General features: G+C 44.7%; 1 protein-coding gene across 1 annotated transcript in view; it reads right to left on the bottom strand.

Moving 5' to 3' along the window:
• Positions 1 to 13,915, bottom strand: part of T265_04726 (hypothetical protein) — a gene marked incomplete at both ends in the record, with an annotated part of 85,019 nt that overhangs the window by 21,428 nt on the left and 49,676 nt on the right. The window contains 6 exons of the mRNA XM_009169539.1: positions 1,573 to 1,910; positions 6,045 to 6,245; positions 7,219 to 7,358; positions 7,742 to 7,975; positions 9,232 to 9,350; positions 9,619 to 9,923. Of these exons, the coding sequence (XP_009167803.1) occupies positions 1,573 to 1,910; positions 6,045 to 6,245; positions 7,219 to 7,358; positions 7,742 to 7,975; positions 9,232 to 9,350; positions 9,619 to 9,923 (1,337 nt within the window). The remainder of the gene's footprint in view (positions 1 to 1,572; positions 1,911 to 6,044; positions 6,246 to 7,218; positions 7,359 to 7,741; positions 7,976 to 9,231; positions 9,351 to 9,618; positions 9,924 to 13,915) is intronic.

Genomic DNA, 13,915 nt, shown 5'->3' with positions numbered 1-13,915 from the left:
TGACTCAAAGTGGTGTCTGGCAGTACCACACGTGGTGGCCTCCGGAATGCCATAGGAGAGCAACCGGATATGAGGTTCAATGCGACAGCCGCACTCAGATATTGAATTCTCGTTTCAGATAAAAGATACACATCAATTAAGGGCAAGTCCAGCGAAGGGGCTAGAACAGCCCTTTTTCCTACTGCTTTAACGCGCAAGTTTAGCGCAACCAATAGAACCACAACTCAGGATAGAAGAATGCAGCATTGATGGTATAGACTCCGTAGCTAAAAAAGACACGAGGCGAACAGAGTTGTCGTTCATCAGAGGTGAATCTACAAAGAGATTACAGTCAACGGAGTGGAATAGTGAAGGAGTGCGTGTAAATAGGGAGAACAGGGGTGTCAACAAGAACCTATTCCTGCATACCAGTATGCTTAATATAGCACAGCAACCAGGTTGCTGTGGAAGAAGTTCGATCGCAAGGCAGTGGTGTCCGGTATGAATCCACCACATTCACCTTTCAAGGAACCGGTCACCAAACAGCGCTCTACCTACTGACTGACACGAAGAGACTGTGCGTGAAACAGGGACGTCCACCCGCATAGTTCAACGGGTTACACGAATGCACAAACCACTAGATCACGTTAAAACTCAGTCTGCTCGCAATGGGAATACTAAACCCACAAAATTTTGTGCGCTAGATGAACAAAAATATTGTACAGTTGTCTTCCACGGAAGAGGTCAACTGAAGAGACCAACCAAAATTGGTCTCATCTGAGAGGGATTTAGCCACTCACAAGACCATCCAAGTGTGATCTCCTCTGAAATGTGATCTGTCCGGAAGAGGATATCTTTAATTACTATAAGAATCACTTTCAGCCAAAAGTACTCGCACAGATCGCCACTGCCTATTGAGACTTCAGCACGGTAACCAAAATCCGTATTGCTCATTTGAGGTTGAACATCACGGGGGATAAGGTTTTCTCGAAACTCGGTTAAATACTCCAAGTAAAAATTATTCCAAATATCGCCACACTCGTTCAGCTGTAACACTTTTCCGGTGTCTAGCCGCCATGCCACCCAAAGGAAGCACGAGGGCTGGGATACTGCCAGTTGGCCCAAGCCTAGACAGGGGAAGTTCAGAGGCAGAGGTCGGGTTCGAACCATGGACCTTCCGGTGAGTAAATTCACGCTCTATCGCCACAGTTTGATGGAACTTATCCACATGACGAGGACCCTGCTTCCGAGGTCAGATTAATTATATGCACGAGTCTGGCAAACTGGCACTCAATCCTGAGACGAACAATATAGAAATGCTAACCAGTATTGTGATTGATCCACCTGTGTTCTGATGAAATTTTATACTAGAGGAGACCTCATGTAGCCGGTAGTAGCATACAACCCAAAGAACATGAGTTTTTAAAGAAAGAAGCTGGCATCTGGACCATATCGCTCTCTAACAGGTTGTCCAATGAGGGTATTTTGTGTACGGTTTCTGTAACGCTTATGTGTATTACTGCACAGCCACACCCATGAAGCACAAAAGGGGTTATTTGAATATCTCGAAAGCAAATAAATGTGCAGACCAACCTGAAAGATTCAGTTGAATACGGCACATTCCCACCGTACAGTTTACGAAACTCTCCCACACCCCGACCGTCTTCAAGTGGATCGGTAACATTGTCCACAGCCGAGGATGGACGTGGATTTGCCCCAGATACACAAATGGTAAACTCGTTCTCACAGAAGGCTACGTGGTCCAACGATTTCGGTCGTTTCTTTTTTACTAAGGGAGGATCAGGCATCGGGGAACTTTGGTTGTATTGGTTGCTTATGATGTCCATAAACTCATCTCCCTTGTACTCAGATTCCAATCGCAAAGCTCCTTCGTACAAGGAAATTTGTTCCCGAAGATCATGAAGTTCCTCCTGTAAAAGGACACATAAGAGTACGGAGGGCATCCATCACACACAGCTATCCAGCCACTAGATTTAGAAAAAACTGGTATAATGCTACATTCCCTCTGATCTCCTGTTTTCCGGTAACCGACACTATGGCAGCTGGCGACAACGTTCCCTAGGTGCGTGGTTTATAGCTGATAAACTGAACTAAACTGAATCTTGTGTAATTAGCAACAGATGCCATGCCTGTCACGCACAAGAAAACTGACCAAAGTTGCATTCAGGCGACCCGAAGCTTAGCTGACTAGGAATCGGTGGTTACACAAGCATAGGCATAGACATAATCACCTGTGGAAATGTCAGACCACACACACAGACCTCACACCATCGTCAGTTAACGATTGAACAGACTTCTTGTACCTACGTGAAAATGAATGTGCTTATTAGCAAACAGAGCGTGATGCGTCAACCTAAGCCTCATTAGCAGGGTCCAACTGATTGTACGGGCAGACTGGCGGAAATCCCGTAGCTGGACCCAAGTGAAAACCATGTTGAATTCCTGGTCTGACCACACAGATGAAACTTGTTAGTATTGGGTGACTGGGAGCTAGAAAGTCCGCGCAAGAATGGCCAATCCCAAGGATATGTCCAGAATTAGCCGTCTTCAGCGGTCTCGGACATAGTTGAACCAGAGAGGGAAAATGAACATTCTAGTCTTGCTCTACAAAATGTCCGATTTTTCGATAGATTATCCAGTACAGTCAATCCTAAATGCTATCACCTAGCTCCGAGAAGGTGCGAACTACCTAATTACCCAATTAAGTATAAAAACACTTAAATGTGACATTTGGAACGGAGACTGACTGGTTGTTCGTTAGAACTTAAACATATTTTTATGGAATTTAGGAAAGCCAACTTTAATTGGTAAAGAAATTGGTAAAGAAATGCGCCACATGAAAGTGGGTCTCACGTTTTGGTAGAGATCCGAACACATACCTGGTCAGCTACAAAAACTTTCAAATTGGAAGTCTCTTGCAACCTCGCCACGTCAGACAACTTGTACTTCTAAACTACGAGTAACGAAACAGTTACACCATGGGAAGAGTTTTTTAACCACTCATAAGGGTGAACTCACTTCCGTGGGTAACGTAAAAGATTCAAGATCTGAGTTGTGAAAAAACTGCACAAAAATTTTGACAGCTCTCAGAACTGGCTTTTGAAAAATACTGAGTCATCTTGAGTGTGCTGTCTCCCGATATAAATATAGTGCGACTTTATATATATATATAATATATAATGTATATATATAATGTATATATATGTATATATATAATGTATGTATACAGTGTCCTCTCATCAAGAGCGTTCAATTTTGGACCAGCCAAATTCGTTGAGCGACGTTGCAGGCATATGAAATTCAGAAGCGGGTCTAACGCGCTTTTCTGATTTGTTTTATGTTATAGTAGTATGAAAAGACTTGGAAAATACGATGGAGATTTCGTCATGTGAATGAAGTCCGCCTACGCCTACGCCTATGTACAGCTGTATCACCATCCTTATGGAGAATCACCAGCAGCACGCATCTCACGAATCACTAAAGAGATTCAAACACCTGACACGCTGATAGCTGGACACTAAACCGTTCATAAAAGAGCGGCTGATCAGCAGTGCGGTTAAGTAGCACTTAGGCTATAGCATCACTCAGCCTTCGCTTACAAAATTCACATCAGGTGGCCACATATCGACTGGCTTTTCTACTAACGACAGAAACGGAAGGTTCACTCGTCGTGCGAATTTTCCTTCTAAGCAACTCGTGGTCTGCTGGTATTATAAAGATTTATGACTGTCGGACATCAGTAACAGAGCCCCCACCAATGACGCTACGCCTTGTGGCGTACTTTTCATCCATACGTCGACTTGGCTTTCACAAACGACCGACGGTGGAGAACAAGCACATAAATGAGGCTAAGGTTGGCAGAATTCCGCCAACGGGTAAAAAGACACCATGAACAACTGCATTGAACGTTAGTGCTTCATTATCATAAGAGTCGGATTTTCAGATAGAAAAAAAAACAGGAAGAGGACAGTGTATAGTAATAACCCACAGCGAACGAACGAGGTGTCTACACTTCCAAATGTTTGATAAACCCAGGGAAAGGTTAACATGTAAGCTACTGACATTATTTGATATATTTTTCGGTGGCTCCGTCCAGTCGTAAAGAAGGTGAAGTGGGCTCCCTAGTGGCAGGCGGACAGCACTCAGACTTCTCGTAGCATCTCTGCCAAGCTACGCGTTAAGTACCCTTTTGCACTTAACAAGAATAAAAGTGTGTGGCCTATGTTCCTGACAGTGTCAGGGTATGACGCAGAATGAAAAACACATGCAAGATTAAAAGGTTAGTGAAAGTTCCGTCTATTAACATTAGGATAAAACACCCTACTGAGCAGTAGGCACGAAGATAGCAACCAACAGTACTGTAACAAAGATTAAAATATCGCGAGCTGGTGGTGTATACAGGACCAACCTGCAGTATTTTATTAACATCCTCGGTAATTTTCCTTGACGTTTCCAATTCGCACAGTTTTTGCCGCAGATCCGACACTTCGGAACACAGAGCTGTTGGTGAAAAAAGACAATGCAATATGCTGTATGATAACAAGAGCACAAAAACAAGTGTAGCACAAATGATTACCGAATTACTGGATTGTTAGGGGGTATTCCATTCCTTAAACGTAAGAAGAGATATACTTCAAAGCGAGAGGCCGCATAATCAAACTAGTAGGGTGATATGCTTGGTTAAAGGTTCAGGATACCACAGTGGCGAGCAGCAGTGTTTGATAAAAGGCTCAGTGGTTAGAGGCGAGATGGATAAATGGTCAGAGCGCGAATTTACTGACCGCAAGGTCCGTGGTTCGAAACCGACCTCTGCCTCTCGACTTCCTCCATCTAGGCTTAGGCAAATTGGCAGTATCCCAGCCCTCGTGATTCCCACGAGTGGCTTGGCAGTTAGGCACCGTAAGGGTGCTACAGCTGAACGATCTTTTTACCAAACGTTTTCATGTTTCACAAAAAACTGGCAACATCTAAGTGACACGACATGATTTCTGCAGTTGCTATGGCAGTATGTACAAATCGGCTGCTCACATTGTGGAGCGTTTTAGCTCAGTTGAGAATTCCTAGGTTGCAACATTCCTAATCTTTTCCTGGATTATCGACACCAATTTTCCGCACCTAATTAGAACTTTATCAGAAGTCCTAACGTGGCTCTCATCAATTTACCAATGAATTGGAGGCCACAGTATTAAATAATAAAATCAAGGGAAGCATAAGAACCACATGGACTGCGTAGGTTGGAACAGTGAACACCAATCCCAGCCACTCTACTGATATAAGCAGATCACTCTTTCTCGGCAAATTGTGCGATCAAGATGACTTCTTCCAGCATCAGACAGGAAAGAACTTATAGTTGATTAACTGGAAAACGGAGCTGTTCAGGAACCGCTCGTCTATATGTTTGAAATCCGCTCGAAAGCAAAAAGCAAGATGGCAGCAGCCTTGCTCTTTCGGCCCATTTCCTTCCCTTTCTTCATTCCCACTCTCTTCAGCTGTGATCAGCCAGAACACTGAGCCTCAGTGGAAGTCTGGCATCCAGATTGAATGTGTCATTTATGATTCGTCAGATGCCTTGTTCCATCTGAATATTCTTCAGTGCATCATGACAATGAAAACGCCGCACGCTCCGAGAAACTCGATCCTGCTACGAAAGAGGATTGTTTAGGCAGATCAACAATCGGAACTACTACCGTGACGTGCATAAACAAAGGACTTACCAGAGGAAGCTAATCGCTGGCAGTGTTGTTGCGCATCCTCTAATTGTCTATTTGTCCGCTGGATGGTTTCATGGAATTCCGTTTGAGCCCTGTTCGCATCTGATCTGCAAGTCTCCAGCTGGCGTTGTAAGTCTGCCACTTCTTATCCTGGCAGAATACCAAAAAACGATGTGAAAACAAGTGGATGTCGAGATTGGCTAAAAATAGGAAGAATAACGAAAATGCTAGGTAAAGCCATGACAAGTTGCTAAAGGAGGAAAGTCACAAACATCGGGTGTCGTACAAAACCCATGACTGCATATGGTACAACGATAATGAGCTGACAGTTACCTTTTCTAGCAACCGTTGTTTGGCTAACTGTAACTCGGCTGTGGTTGCCTCATTCGCCAGGGCATATCGTCGTTCAAGTGCTTCCGTCAGCTTTCCTTCACGCTCCTCAGCACGCCGAGCGGCATCACCGGTGGTCAGTTCAATCAACTGAGCGGAAAGAGATTCATTCGTTGATCGAAGTGCGGATAATTCATTGGTCAGCTGTGGGATGGGCATCAGTTGGGTTATGAAGATGAGAAGTAAGTACGCAGTTTTAGTGTGACAATCACACGGTGTTTGAACAGTGTGCTTGCTACGGAGATTTCAAAAACCACCTAGTGAAGAAACACTCTCTGAAGAGAGCGAGCCATCATTTATCCCATATTTCTTACGCACTGTGGAGACATTCACAAGTGCGGTAGAAGAATCAAGAACTGAGATTGATGGAATATTCCTCAATTCCCACAATAGACCCTAGACACCTACAGCATCAGCAATATCATCAAACGAACACTGACAGCAGCTACCAGCACTTTATAGTCATGAAGAACACAAGAGGCTCATTTAGAGATGCTGATGAGACGAGCGAGGAGCTACCGTGGAATACGATGCAGTCGGAATCCCGACAACACACAACACCAGTGTTTCGTAGGGTCATCACGAACGCGCAGAACGACCATCGTTTGTACTTAGTCTGATCTGGCCCTACAGCTAGTCGCGAATGTGACAAAGCACAGTACAAAAAAATCAAGATTTGAAAAGTAAAACCTGCTTCAAACTTTAGGCGGACAGTGAAACGATGGACTCCTCAGAGTATCGTTTCAAAAGTCGGCCAGATGGATCTTTTGATGTATGAATCGTCCGGAAATGCTATGAACTCTGCTGAGTAGCAACGACACTCTGTGAAAATTGAACATGCAGAACGCGAATATTATATTATGAAAAATTTTACAGAAACCGCTGAAGAGACCGGTAATTATTGGTCGCTTTGGGGCGTTTTTTATCCGGTGACCAGTGCATAAGTTTAATAGAATGCTCATTATCACATACCATGGAAAAAATGGTGGAGATATTGACATGAGGACCATGCTTCCATAGTTGTTGCTGCCAGAGGACTAGCACCTCGCGTGTGGGAGGTAATGAAAAGCCAAAGACACAACAAATTGTCTGAGCGAAAGAGGTAAGTATGACTAACCTCCGAATTTGATTGCTGCAACGCACTCAACCGCTGGGCTAGCTTGGATGAGCTCTCCTGTTCCACACTTAATTGCTGCTGTACGTCGCGAATCAGGGTTTCAGAAGAGGACAGTCTGGTTGTTAAAGCTTGTCTTTCACCTAAAACAAACGAAGACAGAGATGGTGGATATCTGAAAACAGAACTGGCATCAGCTCGAACGATGCTTGATGCAGTCTCTATTGGTTTGGTTGTTGTTGTTACCGATATATTGCCAACAGTTCTTTCAAAAACATCCTAAGCAAGTCATCCGGAACCCAATTAACAAGTGAGTGAGGACATGTCTGAGGTTTCAGAAATGCGAAGTTTTGTGAAAACAGTGTTCCAAGAAGGCTGAATACGGATCCAAGCTGAGCGATTCAACTGTTAGCCTTTCCCTCCCCTTCCTCGTTGGTAGTATGACCAGCAGATGGATCTACTAAACAGTCGCTAAATGGTTAGAATAGTGAAAAAAGATAAGGTGGAGGCGGAGAAACAGACAGACCTTCAGCTAAGGTCAGCCGATGAGCGGCCAACCGTTTTTCCTTGGCAAGTTCGTCCTGCAAGCGGTTCAGATTGTTTGTCAACTCCTCCACCTGGCGTCCCCGAGCCGCGTACAGAAGTTCTCGTCGATCTTCTGCATTTATTGGCAGGCTACTTGGTTGTCCGAGAGGAATATGAGATGGAAGATGGCTCTTTTCGCCATTGTCTAGCTGCAATGGTGTATGCTGCCCGTTCACTGTGAGTAAAAAAAATGGTAGACAAGGGTAACTAGTTATGCCAAAGCTGGTGCGCAACAAAAAAGTATACCACGATGAGAACCGTAAATATTGGTCTTTGCCGAGAACCAGTCATACGAAAGTTATTGTTGTTGGGCAATCAGCCTCTGCTCAGAGTGAAAATGTGGAACTTGAATCAACCATGAAGGGTCTGTGTGCACGACAACCAAATGCACTATAGGGGTTCCATATTGCCAGTGAATTCGAGTTGGTATGGAGCCAAATAAGCTACAAAACAATTGCACACCACGAAATTGGGATAATACCGAAGGGGAGACTGCACTGCTGACTTTGACGTGTGTATATAGGGAGAAAACGTGTAAAGTGCAGACCATACTACATAAAAACTATGGCGATCTTCTGGTCCATGTACTCCTAAGCAAGGAAAAAAGCTGCAGTTATTGGACCATTCCGTCAAAGTGATTCAGTTAACAAAGCAAGTTATTCCCATGAAAGGAACTGAAATCAAGAGAAAATTTTACAGGTGGTTCATTTATATATCAACAAACCAAACTCGCCAGGTGTAGAACCAATCTCCCCCACAAGTCCTCGGTGGGTAACGGGCGATAGTTTGATCTCAGCAACCTTCCAATTACGTCCCTGTTGGTCCGAACTTCTCCCCAAGGAATTGGTCTCGAGGACATTGTCAGACGGCCCGTTTGATCGAACGACTGGGGCGTTGGGGGCAACGCTGTAATAATGACTGATCAGGCCAGCGGGTGCAATCGACTGGGTCACGTGTGTGTTACGTTCATTCTCTAACAGGTCGGTGAAAAAAGCAATTGGAAAAAATACCATTAGGGTTATTGGTAGAGGGATGTGTTAGTTACATTATGCAGGCGAGAAATCGTGAGGGCTTTGAAAATCGTAAACGAATCAGGTATCACTTTAAAACAACTTGAGGAACAATATGCTCAATAAGCACCAGATAATCTAACTTCCCAAAAACGGGAGTCAAACACTTGTGCTGATGTTCACAATGACAACGAACTGAAGAATAAACTATTGTGGACTATTTCCACAACGACCTTGAGAATGAACGAGACTACTGCTATGGTACAGTCCATTTAGCTGGCCATACTATAATCCAATAATCCATGTTTTCAAAATAACCCCGAAGACATTAAGGTAATAAACATTAGTGATACCTCTCCTTAGGCGACTCACTCTCTGACAGTAGCAAAACTGAGGAGAATATAATTAACACAAAACTCACTTTGGACTGATGGGGAATTTGAATCGCGATCACGCTGGAAGGCTAAATGGTACTGTTGGGAAGCCCCTTCAGGTACTTGCGTGTCCCAGTTGGTGCCGTTGCTATGGTTATATGGAGATCTATGAAGTAGAGCAGCAACCAAAATCACTCATAGAGACACGTTTGCAAGCAACATTGTTAAGTGTGCCATCGGGACGGTATGAAGTTACTGTATGTTATTGTGGAACAATATGAGCAGAAAATCCAAATCGTATCGACACTAGTGGTTAACAGAGGTTACTGAAGTCGTCCATGGAAAAAGGTGATTCATCAACAAAGGGATAAAAATCGATTGCCTACACAATGAAGATCAAAATGGGATAACTAAAGATCCAATATACAATTTACCTGAATGTTGAGTGGGTAACCACGGGTTGTTGGCATTGTCGGGCATTTTGATCTATTTTTTCCTCACCAGGGGATAAAACAGACGGCTTCCTCAGAGAAGCGGCATTGACGTCCAGGCCGATGTTGTTATTATTACAACCGAGATCACCAGGAGGTACATCACCAACTACCAATGCTCCGCTTATGAGTATGCTGTTGAATTCGTGGTTTGAAGTACCGAAAGGACTCGAAGAAGAGCTGTTGGAGAGTTCCCTCGCTTGAATGCTTGTGTTGCTGCTTTGACTGGACAACGGATCTACAGCGGACTAATAGTGAAACAAATAGTAGCAATTTTACAGCTCGCCCGTACACAAGCGGTGTCTATTGGCAAACTTCCTTTTATTGATCTTGAATTGTTTGTACAGCATAATGTCAATCTATGTTGCCAAAAAAGCAAGATAAGCCATTTCGCCAGTACTGGAATCTAAGTCGTGTGCAGTTCACAAATCCTGACGTCACACAAAAACAGCGGCCAAAAATATGGCTCTTCAATACCGCAACTAGGAACAATGGGTGGTTGATCAGCAGTATCCAAATGGTATACCAAACGATAGAGTGCAGCATATATCTGCGAATATGTTATACGGGAGACCGCCTTAGAAGCGTCCTTCTGACGGCTCACCCACCAGCTTTGCAGTGCCCCCCACCCTGCTCGTTAAGGTTAGCTCAATTAAGAGATGCGTTTCTTAGTCAACCACGATGTACAAAGGTTGGAATTTGTTGCAAATAGTTTTGTGTAAAGCATAGCCATCATTCAGCTGTAGCAACCTTTTGGTGCCTGGCCGACATGCCACCAGAAGGAAGCACTGTTCGTAAGGAAGCATTGTTCGTATTTGGTTTGCTTTACGTCGACTACAAAAGGCTCACTCAGGATTTTCATGTACAAATTATAGACGAATCTCTTTTGTCGGAGCTGTGAACTCGACCACATATGAAACAGATGAGTGAATGAACTTTCAATTGATGAGAATCCAAAGCATGGACAAAAACGGAAGAAGCTGACGAGTAGCTCCACAAGTAGCTCAAGAGTGGGAGTCTACATGGAAGAACAGCAAAAAAATGGAACAGATTCGTTGTTTACGCGTAGCCGATCTATGCCCCCTTAGTCGACCAGACAACTTTGGAGTTAATTTTAATATTCACAAAGACGAAAGATCCACCTGCTACCACATGTTGCCAGAATAATTCGGACCTTTGAACCGCTTAAAATCGGCTACCCTGGAAACACATCCTGACATCCAGTGGACTCATCAGACTTTGAAATTGATGCTCCAGTTCAGTTCCATTTTTTTACCGTGACCCGTGTATGTATGGGCGGTGGGTCAGGTGGCGCACCTACTAGCAGCAGAGAACGTAGGATAGATGACGAGCAGGAAAGCAGATGAAAAAAGACGAAAGGACTGCGGATCAATGAGTAGGGGCGATAAGGTACAAAAGCGCACTGGTTGCTTGACATCGGGGTGGTGACCGCTTCTAACCATTGAGGTGGTGGGTCTCCATTAACCCAACCCCATAAACGATAGACACAAGTGCAAATAAGACCTTTGGTTACATCCCTCATAAGCCGTCTCCAGGCTATCCATTGCCCATACTGTGGTACATGTCAGGTAGTGCACTATATCGAGCTACACGGCAGCAGCGGAAGGTCGTGCTTAACTACCACGAACACATGGTGAAGGCCACGTAAACTAAGTTGAAGAGTTGGAAACTATTGAATTATCTCTAAATCAGAAAGGGAGACAGCCCAAATCAAAGTGTATACGCCTTCCAAAATCGGTGAAAGCCGCAGGGTTTCCAATCACATCTTTGGGGGGCATGACAGCTAGGCGCCAAAGGGGTGTTGTAGCTGAACGTAGGAGAATTACGTGGACTCCACCCAGGAATTAACGGAGATCCCACTGCGAACAAAATGACAGCAGTCGCTTTTACTTGGTGTAGCGATATCATGGTCCATCCTTCGCCGGGAATCGCGTGGCATTGAAAACATGAATTTTTTGGTGGACGATCATCGAACAGTCCTACAAACACAAACTACCTCAACCTGACCAGCTTAATCTGCTGCTCTGGTCAACCGACCCACTACCCAGTACCTGGTAAGGGTCGCAAGCAGTTAACGCCTATTATGTTGGGAAGATTTTGGTGTCGAGACGTTCGGAAACTTATGGGGTCTTCACATAGGAGAAGCAAAGCTTCACAGCCATAATGTAAGACTGGTGTCACAGACGTTTTTTAAACGTTGTCTTTCAGCTTCATCAACATCTGGTTCTGAAGCCAAACATGACACAAGTCGATTAGTAGCCCAGCGGTCAGAGAGAGAAGTTACTGACCCGAAGATCCGAGGTTCGAACCCGACCTCTGCTCCTGTCTATGCTTGGGTAACCTGGCATTATCCCAGCCCTCATGTTTCCTTCTGGTGGCATGGCAGTTGAGCACTGAAAGAGTGCCAAAGCTGAACGAATATTACTTGTACTATTATGAGGCACATATTGAATTCATCTGTCACAACACAGCTGTCTGTACACAGCAGTCAAGATAAGCGAACTTGTCAACAACCTCAAGCTCCTTAAAGGAATGCAAAGAGGTGGGAAGTCCAGTAGCTGGGAGGTGCAAAGCGCATATCCGAGAAAGGAAACAGCTCTGCTACGCGAGTAAAAGCCGTTTGTGCTGATGCATAATCGCCAGCCAACAGAACAACGTCGTCCGCATAATACAAGTCCACTATTATCTGCCCAGAGCCGAGGGAGCTCACTGGTTGGGCCGCGAACCTAGTGGTCGAAAGGTTCGTGGTTTGAACCGCGTCTGCATCTGGACTGTCCCCATCTACGCCTAGGCAACCTGGAAGTATCTCGGTCCCCATAGCTCCCTTGGGTGGCATGTCAGCTATGCACCTAAAGGGTTTTACGGCTGCATGATCATTTATTACTAATATCTATCCAGTTGTGATCAGATTCACAACAGTTTTTGGTTTCCATTGTGTGCAAGATGAAACAGTTTTTGGACACTTATAGGTGTATCGGCTTCCACCACGTCCAAAGTCTTAGGATCCCACAAAGTTTTTCTATTCATACACAGGTTGTGCTTGAGCTGGCAAATAACGCAACTAATGAATGAATTATGCTCGGTGTCCTAAGATATATAAAACCGTTCAGCTGTCCAAGAAAGAACATAGCACGGGGAAGTATGGGGTATCACCTAAGGCCTACAGCTCAAAAGCATGACCACAAGACAGCGGCGATCGGTGTGAGACTACCAACGCTGTCCAACTTCCTAAGGAACTAGTCGCCATGCACGTCCCAGTCCTTAACCTGGAGGGTGAGGAGACTGGTTTATTTGGATCAACCTCAATGAGGCACTATGGACAACCTCCAGTACATCTGGGCGGGTGTGGGAAGGTATCTGCATGGTAAATAGAAAGCACTTTATATGTTTCCAGACTATATTTAAGAGAGCCCGCTTGGAATCGCTGATCACGGGTAGCAAGAACACCTCATAGGATGGACAACTACTGGTTTGTGATGACTTTGTGTCACGCTTATGCACCATCTGCAAGCAGCAAGGCTGACGACCCAAAAAGTACGATAAAAAAGCGTATAACCGAATAGAGTTCTGGGAATCACGCTGGAATATGCTGTCCCGCATCACCAAACCCGTTCTGGGTCGCAATTTTGCTTACGTGGAGCATCCTGCTTTCATGGGACTATAGTCCGCAGTAGTCAGAAAGGGGAGACCAGATTCTTACGTGCTAGCTATTGACAATAGACTAGACCTACATCCACTAACCAGACTTGTTGACATATCAAAACTCTGAATTGCCGTCACTACTCCTACTCACATCGGATCTAGTGGTGATACTTGCCTCGTCGACGTGTGGTCGAACAGAATTTGGATCTGCATCTATATCATAATGTAATATACTCAAGGAAACCTTACGAAGATACAAACAAGTAGTTACATCCGGCCCGTGCCCGAACGCACCACGACACGACACGTATTGACCCAACAAGCTGCCTAAAGCCAATGGAACTAGGTAAATTGTAACTATTCGCAATCGACGTTACACGTTTTTCTTCATCAAACACAACGAGTCCCCAAGTATTGCTTACGGAATCAGGTCTATTTATGCTGGCCTTGCATTCACTCCCGTCACGAAGAGCCTGGACCTTACCGTGGTGTGACGGTTTGCGCACCTCAGCGATCCATTGAGCTATACTGGAGAGTGCACCGCCACACTCAGAGTCTCTCATACCAGGTTGGTCAA

This window comes from Opisthorchis viverrini (assembly GCF_000715545.1).
Source record: "Opisthorchis viverrini unplaced genomic scaffold opera_v5_79, whole genome shotgun sequence".
NCBI classification, from domain to species: domain Eukaryota; kingdom Metazoa; phylum Platyhelminthes; class Trematoda; order Opisthorchiida; family Opisthorchiidae; genus Opisthorchis; species Opisthorchis viverrini.
The sequence above is the reverse complement of the archived record's forward strand: the minus strand, read 5'-3'. Positions and strand labels throughout refer to the sequence as shown.